Source organism: Halyomorpha halys, unplaced genomic scaffold (assembly GCF_000696795.3).
Source record: "Halyomorpha halys isolate HHAL.00 unplaced genomic scaffold, Hhal_1.1 Scaffold876.1, whole genome shotgun sequence".
Lineage (NCBI taxonomy): Eukaryota > Metazoa > Arthropoda > Insecta > Hemiptera > Pentatomidae > Halyomorpha > Halyomorpha halys.
In genome coordinates this window covers 234,269-245,061 of record NW_027114409.1, presented here as the reverse complement: position 1 = coordinate 245,061, position 10,793 = coordinate 234,269, and the positions used below count along the sequence as shown (strand labels likewise).

Below are 10,793 nucleotides of genomic sequence, written 5' to 3'. Positions count from 1 at the left end.
TCAAGCAGGAGCGATAACCTCTCCGAGTGCTTTTACCAGCATAATTAAATTTCCAATTAAATTTATTAAGTTTATTTGATGTTTTATATTCTTATACTTAAATTCTAATCATAATTTGAAAAAATTATTTTCATTTATTAAAAAAATTAAATATTACATTTAAGATCTCGAGGAACTGAACCTAACGTGCACTCCTGTGAAAGAATATAAACTCAACGTATTATATGTCTTTGTCCATAGTTATTAATCAACTAGCTTATATTTTCATTTCATTGATATGTATAGTTCCAAATTTGTTAGCCTATTATTTATTTTATTTTATTTACTTTTTTTTTCTCTGAATGATGGTTGTTGTCTTTTTGTTTTTATAGCCCTGATGAAGACCTGAAAATTAGGTCGAAACGTCGGCACAAATAAATATTTTTTGGTTTATTTGTGTTTTTTCTGCTTACTGCACCCCTCGACCATCTTCTCTTATATATCTACGGTCAACTATCTTCACCTCATTTATATATATTTAATATTATAGTTTTTTTATATCATATTTTACTGATTTTTATTATTATGGTTTATACTGCTAGACCAATTAAACATTTTACCCATAGCTCCTTTTATAAATATTTAATCTAAAACAGAAAAACAGAATTAAATAAATAAGTTGCATTACGTATGGTTACATAACTCAGATTAGATACTACCTTTTTCTACCAGTGGTACTTGAAGGTATATGGTGAAATACTGTTGTTTTGATGTGTCCGTTCCGAGAGAATTCGACTAGAAATATTTGGAGGTGAGAGGCCTCCTCGTAATGATTGAACAAAGAAGAGCAAAAAAAAATTAAACAAATAATAGTTATAGACGAAAGGTAATTAGTAATTAATAAAAAATAGTAGAGGAGAGGGCAAGAGAAGAGGTTGGTGTTTATGGGTTTTTTAGGGCTGCCCTGCAACCTCGCAGGAAGGTGGGTGGGGTGATTGATCGCAAAATCAGATTGAAGGAAGCAGGGAGACTGTCAAAGAACTTTATGTGTATTCGTGTGATGTGCTGTTTTACAGTTTCTAGTTGTAGTTTGTTCTGAATGTGCATCATGTTACGTCTTTCTAGTGATGTTCCTCTGCAGATCTTCTGGTTAAACTGGTTAAATTGTAGGATGTGTCGATAGAGTGCGGGCAAAAAAGTATGCCCCTTAAAGGGGCCTTACATGTTGGCCTAAGCTAATTGCCGATCCGCCAAGAGTCGGATTTTTGGACACAGATCAAAGGGGTTCGTGAGAGCGCTCGTTTAGCATCTCCACCATTGTTCTTTGTTTAGTTGCAACTGAGAGCTGTTAGGAGATTGAAGCTGTTTGTTGTTACTTGTTATAATAAGTTTTATATTTTATATCTCATTTATTTATATTTAATTTCATTTAATCTCCTTTCATTTTTTTTTTGTAATAAAAATAATAAAATCTCAGTGCAATGGCTGAAACCACTTGTACGTCCGCCATGCTTGCCTCTCTGAAAAACACTGACATGTGGATGGTCCGCTCGGACGTTTCCTTTGTTTACCGATCATTTGTTCAAGTCTCCAATTCGCGGCGTGTGGCAAACATATAGATCAGCCATTTGATAGATATGAAATTGTAGCCGTCAACAATGATCGTTGTGATAAAATAAGTCGTTAAATAAAGATAAGAAGTAAAATTACATAAAAAGTGTGAAATGTAAAAAATATGAAAAACAAAATGTTGGAAAATTGTAGAAATATACAGTGGGTTAAATAAGTGTTGATGAAGACGTGAAAATATAAAAGACTAGTATACGAAAGATGACTGTAGATAAAGACGAAATGAACGTAGCGTCAGGCAGAGAGTTAGTAAGGAGTTATATTAAAGAAAAAAAATCATAGCTGTTTTAATAAATTGACTATAAGGGAATAGGCTATGGATAGGTTTTGTGATTAACTGTGGAAGACTCTAATTGTATATAAATGTTTTCGGATAACAGTCGTTTGTCGTGGTTAGTGTCCGTGGCTATATGGAAGGTTTGTCGAACTCCTGTTTAGTATTATAAATGTATTAGATATATGATCAAATTTTTTTTTCAATAACAGTTAGATTGGTGAAATAGAATAAGATTCATCATAAATTTTAGTTTAATATCATAATACCTAATATAGCTAACTGTTTTCCAACTTTTCAGCTTAAAATAAATATTTAAAGAGAGGAAGATTCCAATAAAATTTATCATAATACGGTTGAGTTGTCGGGTATGTAACAAATGGCTTCATTTGAGAAAATCAAAAGGCAATTTATTGACACTGTACAATATTAGTATTTACATAATCATTATAATTACTCTTAATAACTAATCAGCTAAGATGTTAAAATGTCAGTCTTTTCCAAACTAAGGTACGTTGTTTGGGCCTCGATGATCCCTTGTGTCTCGTGCAGCAAATACATAAGTGGTGTACTGAAAATAATAGAAGTTTTTGTTTTAATTTTTCAAAAACATATCGATAAATAAAAGACTAAAATCTCATATAACATCGTTTTATAAGAAATTATTTTGTGTTTTTATAAGTTTAAACAGTAAAAACTAAACATCATGATTATACTAAAAAGGAGTAGATTGGTGATTAAAAAAAAATTAAAGACAGCAGAGAAGCGAAAATTATGAACAAAAATTTTTATTTTTTCTGTTACTATAAAAAATTGTATTTTAGGGTTCTCGAAGTGGAAATAACAAATAAAAATGCCAAGAATACAATTGTTTAACAAAAGATGACGAAGCCATAATGTAATCGGCAAAGATATTGAGCTCTCGGCTTTTCCCGGCTTTATATGTCTGTTTTTGTCCTTTAGTTATCAATAAAACTCTTTAATATTTTGTATTTATCTATGTTTTTATATTAATATTTTTTATTCTTTTATTATTTCTAACGATGTGAAGTATTTATTTTTTCAAATAAACAAAAAGGGAGATTTAAAGAAAAAATCGTCATTTAAACCCCGTAAGACTATTTCATTGAGGTGATAATAAAGATCACGGCTCCGGTCAAAAATAACAAAAATAGTTAACTAAAAAAAAAATTAAAATATTAAAATTTATTATTATTAAATGTAAGTAGTGGGAATAATAAATGGCGGCTGTTTAAAAACGTTAAAAAAATTAATTTTTCATTTGAAGCTCTGTATCTTTAAAACTACCAAAAAAACTAGAAAACCTAAAAGAACATCATTTCCGAACAATAAATCAATGTATTTTAACAAATATCATAAGAACAACTACTTCTACGAAGACAAACGCCATAAACTACTTTATAGTAAATTAAGCTAGCTTTAATTTGAGTCCTAATAGACATCTGTTCGTCGAACAGTTTTTGAGATAAAGATTTCTCATAATAAATTCACTAACTTTTGATTTTTCAGTGCGTTTTTTATGAAATGTTGCTTTTTAAATAGCTATATCTCGGAAACTATAGATTATAAATAGCTCTTTTAGGGCTCATATTTTAGCAAATTTAATCTACTTTGAATGATGATCTCAATGGTTTTCTAGTGTTGTAGGTAATTTTAGAGATATAGACCTCTGAATGAAATTTTTTTAAACGTTTTGAAACAGCCGCCATTTTTTATTATTCCTACCTATACTTGGCAGACTCATCAATTTAGACTTGTGATTATACATAGTTTTCATTAAAGTAATAAAAAAATAGGGTGAAATAATTGCATTTTTTCTCCTCTTGGATGGGCTCTTGTACTATTCCTAGGACTTTTTGTTTTTGAACTATGCACTTCACACAGACCATTTTGCGAAAACTTGGTTATTTGGACCGATGAGACCCCAAAACATGTATTTCTGTCGAAAACACGATCACAAAACTTTGCATCATTGCAATACTTACCCTTACTAAACGTTCTATATATAGGTAAGTGAAAGTAATTTTTTGTAAAAATTTCTATTTATGAGCTGGTTTATGAATTATAAAAAAAATAGTAATAAATAAAGTATTGCTATGGCATTGTTAAAATCGATTTAAACTATTGTTGCAATACCTGGCCATTAGTTGGCGGGAGTACAATTGAAATTCTTAACACTTAGCTCATCTGAATCTGATGGTGGCAAAACTATTATTGCATCACAGACATAGTTGTTAGACTTTACATCTTGTGCATCAAAATTAATGGTAAGTTTCACACCATTTATGATCTGGAAGAATTACGAAATTTTAGTTACAGGTAACAAACAAAGATTATCAAATAAATAGAAAAAATTCACACTTACCTGAGATGTAGCTTTGTTGATTTTGACTAGAGTTAGTTTTTGGCTTGCCTGAACTTCTTTATTATGTTTATTTAATGTTTTTCCTAAAGATTGTTTGATCAGAGGACTATTTGGATCTTTTTCAATAGGGCAACCAGGACACATCTGTGTATTAAAGATAAAGTATCAGGATATTTGTTGGAATAGTTTTTGGATTTTGAACATATTGAAAATATAAATAAATTACCTTAAGCAATGGCTGCAAAGGCTGACACTGAACATTAATTACTTCCTTAAATTTCATCCAAGGTTTCAACCACACCTGGACCTCACAAACTTGATGACCCTACAAATATTCTATGTTAAAAAGAGTTTTAACAACTATATAAATTTAAAAAATACATCTGAGAATTATACCTGTAATTTATGTTGACAATCGTTGTTAGTAGGAGTAGCGTTCAGATGGCAATTAGTTATTCCAACCTCGACTGATGTTTTGATTATCAATCCTTCCACAATCTAAATTTAATAATTAATTTTTTTTTTTATTCAAGTCCATAAAGAACAAGGAGATTAGTAAGAATACAACCATAATAAGGAATATATCCCATACCTGCTTGGTGGCTTTCAAATACTGAATAATAGTCATCACATATTCTGAGTGTTGAGCTTTTCCTACTTCTTGTCCAATGAACGATTTAAGTTCTTCAAGTTCCTTATTGGTGTGTACATCTAGAATTATATCTGCTCCAGGAAGTAATCTAAAGTAATTGATAAAACTATTAGATTATGTTGAGGTATTGAGAGTTGATTATAGATTAATCAGTGGAGAAGATGGTCATGGGGTGCAGTCAGCAAAATAAGACAAATAAGAAAAAAATTATTTGACCTGATATTCAGGTCGGAACGTCAGCATGAATAAATCATTTTTTGTTAATTATTCAGCCTCATATGCCCATTATCAAGTTCAACAAATAAAAATATTTCTAATCAACTGTTTTACAATTAACACAGTTACAATCTACAAATTTTACAATGCACCTTAATACAAAAAAAAATTACTGTATGTAACGTTGTTCAGATTATAAAGAATAAAGAAGTGGATAAAGGGTATAAAATAAATTCCTGAAAAGAAATATAATAAAGTTTTAACGAATAAAACCTTTTGCACCTTAAATTGTATGATTACAACTAATTATTTATATCATATATTAGATTTAATTTCTAATTCACATGAATTATATAAATCCAGTATGTAAAAATCATAGTTGGCTTTCCACCAAGCACAAATTTTCATAAATTATATTTGATATTTAAAATTTTAGTCTGATTTTCCTTTTTTTCTTTAATTTAAATATTTTTTTTTCACTTACATGTTAATTTTATTATTATTACTTAGATTCTTAATAAAGAAATATACAAATAAAATAAATATTTATTGTATCTAAATGTACCTTCTGTTTCCATTCAAAACGAGAAGATTACACGAGTATTTAGTAACTTTCTCTGAAACCAACCAAGGTTGTCTGAGCACTGTGAGATTGCAGTTGTACATTTGTTTAGTGTTTATTCCTTTTGCTTCAAACTGATAAGAGTATTGTATTCCAGCGACAACCTTCAAATATAATATTAGGTAGGTTAGGGTATATTAATATAAAAGTTTTTAATCTAGTTTATTAAATTCAGTATTTTTTCTCTACTCCCTACATATTTTCTTTATGGCTAACTTAATCTCATGATTTTCCATAATAATTACATTACAAATATGATGAAATTGTTTATTAAGCTTTTATTTTATTAATGTGTATATATATTACCTGTTCCTGTCCATTCTTAATTCGAACCAACTCTAGTTCCTTGTCATTAATCGTTCCTTTGGGAATAACATCTTTTAGTTCATGAAGTTTTTTACTCAAATAATCGTGGACTGCTTGATCAGTTATGTCTATATTTTTAGAACAGCCAACACATTCCTATAAATTTGATACATAACTGTTAAAGTTTAAACTTTGAAATTTATTTAAATTCATGGTGAAAAAGTTCAGTACTTACCTTTCCTAGGGAGAAGTGAACAAATCCTAGTAAAAATAAAACAATGAAATGATTTAGGGCCATTTTGGTTGCTTCTGGTTGAATGATTACTTAGTACCTCTCAGTAATCAAACTTGAGAATTGCTGCCGATGTAAGAGACAATTTGCAGATCTCACATAGGGTATTTATACTGCCTCCTCAAGTGTTCCATGCTGATAAGCTTTCCACTCACTGTTGCTATCCAATTATCTTCCCATTACCTGAATATTTTTAGCAAGCATTATATTAATTTTATAATTAATATTATTAGATATTAATTTCATTTGATTATTTTAATAAAAACCCTTTTATAAATATAAAAAAAAAAAAAAAATTATCAGAATATAATCTGTTATTTATTTAGTCTAACATTTTTATTTTTGAAGTATCAGATTTCCTTTTTTTTTTTTTTTTTTTTTTCAGTTCTTTAACTAGTTTTGTGTTTAAAAAGAAATAATGGCTTCATTTTAGGGTGGTTTTGATTTTATCAACTATTTTGACCCAGTGAAAATCAATAAAACTGAAATAAGCATCTGAAATGCTTTGCAAGATTTATACTTTTTAATTTGGTTAACGGGTTTCCATTGAAACATTCTCAGAATACAATTAAAAAATACATATTTAAGGCAGACTCTGAAAATAACTTCTAATTCTTATTTCAAAATAATTTCAATTACACGTTGATTTTTGTGAAACAAAAATAAAAATTTTACCTATTAAGTAATTTTATTTTTCGGTGGCACTAATTTATAATATTTTCTGATTTTTTTTTTCTTTTGGGTTAGTAAACTACCTTCTTAATTCAAATCTTTTATTTATATTGATTTTACATTAATAATGTATTAGACTATTCATCCATCTTTAGGCATTTTCACTAAAAAATAGGTAATTAATAATAATAAATTTACTTTAATTAAAGGATAAAGGAAAATAGCTATAATGATAAAAGGTATGCATAGTTATCAATTAAAAAAATTAATATTAAATAAAACAAATTTTGGTTATTTAAAATAAAATTAATAAATTGCTCACATGAGAACAATTAATGGATAATGAATAGCACTAAGTAACTATTTTTAGATTAAGAACCTGAAGATGGACAAGATGGCCTGAAACGTCAGAAAGAAGGATGTATAATTAATGTAAAATTAAAGATTTGAAATTTGATATGTTTTCTTATAGCCTAGAAGATAAAGAAATGAAAACCAAGAAGATTTCATTGCAATTTTTGCATTTCAAATTTTTTCCAAACAGTTTTATTTTAATTTTTTTCTGCCACACCTTAGAATTTTTATAATAACTGTTTTCCCAAAATATTTTCTGAAATAAATTTTAGTGGGAAATTAATCACTTTTCAGTTATTTTTATTTTGATTATAATAAAATACCTTTTTTTACAAGATAAAAATCTTGTGTACTTAGAAATTCATATAAAGCAAAACTAGAAATAAATAAAATGAACTACAAGGTGGTCTCTAATGTTTATTATTTATTTAATTTTTCTATGTCTTAAGGCCTCGGGAATTAGCTTTCTCGCCCCTCTCCCAGAATCCCCCTCTAAAAAATAAAAATAAGATTTCAAATAATGTATTTATTTTTAATGAATTGTGCATTAAAATTTAATTATTTTTAAAATGATTTTTGATAATATTAAAAATATACAATATAACGTTAACTTAATGTTAAACAATAAGTTTTAAATTTTACTTAAATCAAAAACCAGCTTTTTGGGACCCAAAAATAAAAAAATATTTCACAGTTCTACATTAGCAACTTCAGAAATGTTTATTATAAAATATAGTATTGTATTTCAACACCCTAATTAATAAAAGTATTCTAATAAAATCGAAGTTAACCCTAGTGTGAGCTGTACCTGCTGGTGTCACTGAATATTTGTTTCTTATAAGAGATATAAATTAATTGATATATATCTATAATGGCAAATTGTTTCCGAAAGTAGACAGTTTTAAATACCTAAATTCCACAATAGCATCAATGAATGATCAACAAACTGAGACAGACCAGCTTATAACAAGTGCCAACAGAGCCTTATTCTCTCTGTCAAGAATACTGAAATCCTAAAAAAATCTCTAAAAATCTAAAGTTAAAGGTGTAAAATGCCGTAATAAAGCCAGCTCTGATATATAGCTGCGAGACCTGGGCTCTAACAGGTACCCTAGAAAGCAGAATAGAGAGATTTGTTAAGAAAGTCCTCTGTAAAATTACAGGAGCGATCTGGGATCAGGGCCTTAACACATGGAGAAGAACTAACAATTAATTGCTTGCTGAGACTGTTCAGTAAATATCTTATGGTATGAAGACAAGAGTTTGAGATGAGCAGGGTATGTGGCTCCAAGCACTCCATCAGGATCTTTACATAACAGTGAATGCTAATATAGTTGGCAAGAGACCAAGCGGAAGACCAAAATCCAGATGGATAAACAGAATCAACAAAGATGTGAAAGAGCTGCACGCAGCAAACTGGGAGGCAGTAGTCCAAGGCAGGAAGGCTAGTTCGGGCAGCCAAAGATCTGCGAGGACAGTAGAGCCAACTGAAAAAAAAACTATTGTCCAACTAATCCAAAATAAATTTTCAAATAATTTATTTCAAAAAATTATAATTAAACTAAAAGTTTTTGAACATGTAATATTTATTTAATAGCTATAAGAAACTTTTAACCGAATAATCTTTGTCAATAAAAATTCTTTTATAACAATTAACCCTTAATTTAAAAAATAAACATTATGAAATTTATTAGGGAAAAAATTTAGATCCTGGTTCACAGATAGCGCTCTCTGTCCAACTTTATTAACCAGAATCATTAATATTTAATGTATGCCTAAAAAAAGTAATGAATATTTATTTCTTTGAGAATAGTTCACTATTACTCTTTAGAGAAAAAGTGTTTATCTTTAGTTATTTATGCAACGGATTAATGATTGACTTATTATTGCTTATTATATCTATTTAGTTAACAGCGGTAAATAACATTATATATAGGATAATATATATGAGGAGAAGTTGGCTGGGGGTGCGGTAAGAACATGACACAAATAAGTTAAAAAACTTATTAATATTGCCAAGCGTTTCGGCCAGAATTTCCAGAATAAAAATAAATAAATAAAAATAAAGAGATGAAAGTAATGGAAAATAAAATGTATATATAGGTAATTAAATAGTTAAATAAAATAACAAGGTTAAGGAAGTAAAAATATAAAATTATATAATGCAAAGAAACAAAGAAGTATGAATATAGAATAAAGAAACAAAATATAAATTTAAGTTAGACAAAAGAAGTGATTAGAAAATATGAATTTTCTGACCACATCCCCAACCATCTCATATATAATGAAAATATATGGTATAACACAACAAATCTACACCAAACTTGGGTTTAGGGCTCTATAAACTGCACAGAAGAGATCAAACTAGATCTAATTAAACAAAATAGAAATGGAGTTATAAAATAAAACGTTAGAATTTTTCTTTATTTGAAATGAATATGTTGCCCTCATAAGGAAATTTTATCTAAATGATGTTAATGTAGGTTAAAAATGCAGACATTCAGCTTTCGAAAGTATACAGCTTTCAAATTATAATAAAAAATAAACAACATTCAAAGTGAACCTGTCAAAATTCTATATATTTTTAAAATAAAAATTCAACAGGCTGTATCTTAACTTAAATCCGAATTTAATGATTTGTTTTGCAGGAAATTAAGTTACTACACAAATAGTATTATTCAAATATGAGAAAAAATCTATTGGTATAGAATAACCATGAGAAAATTGTATACTTTCATATGTACCAAAAACATTTATACTTTATCATAACTCTCTTTTTACAATAGAAATCTGAGATTTTTTCTTTTAAATTCACCATGTTATTAATACTTGTCCGATTTAGTTGATTTTTTTTCTTTGAGATAATCATCATGTTGACATATATTTAATATATAAAGTATAATTTTTTTTTTAGTTCACTCTATTATTGATGATACTGATCTGATTTAATTTTTTCTTCTCCTTTGAGATAATGTATTTGTCCAACATGTTGACCTACATTTAATTTATAAAATATGAATAGTCATTATATAACCTCACTGTTCTTTAGAAGATATAATACTAATAATAGTGCGATATTGAAACATTTCAGACCGACTGACCTATCAAAGTGTTTTTTAGGAGTGAAACAAAGTTGATATTCTGTTTTAGCACCTCAAGAAACTCATATGAGTTTGAGAAAAATTATAATATAAAATATTTGGCCCAAAATTTTCGTCTTACAGTACATTAATAAAAAAGATAAATAAAAAAAAATTGAAACAACTTGAACAGGACTCCACAAATCTACACCAGTGATCTATAAACTGTATATATTCTTAGTGAATAAAAAATCATTTAATAACATCAGTAGTATTTATTTCTTCTTCAGAAAGATACCAATCGATTGGCATATAACTGCTATGAAAAAAA

General features: G+C 28.0%; 1 protein-coding gene across 1 annotated transcript; it reads right to left on the bottom strand.

Moving 5' to 3' along the window:
• Positions 1-2,270: 2,270 nt before the first annotated feature.
• On the bottom strand, positions 2,271-6,457 carry LOC106686777 (uncharacterized). The gene is made up of 9 exons (XM_014430282.2): positions 6,300-6,457; positions 6,065-6,220; positions 5,702-5,862; positions 4,861-5,008; positions 4,665-4,766; positions 4,495-4,593; positions 4,269-4,412; positions 4,040-4,193; positions 2,271-2,453 (listed from the first exon to the last, which is right to left on the bottom strand). The coding sequence occupies exons 1-8, from the start codon at positions 6,360-6,362 to the stop codon at positions 4,047-4,049; spliced, it is 1,020 nt and encodes a 339-aa protein (XP_014285768.1). The 5' UTR covers positions 6,363-6,457; the 3' UTR covers positions 2,271-2,453; positions 4,040-4,046.
• Positions 6,458-10,793: the final 4,336 nt, after the last annotated feature.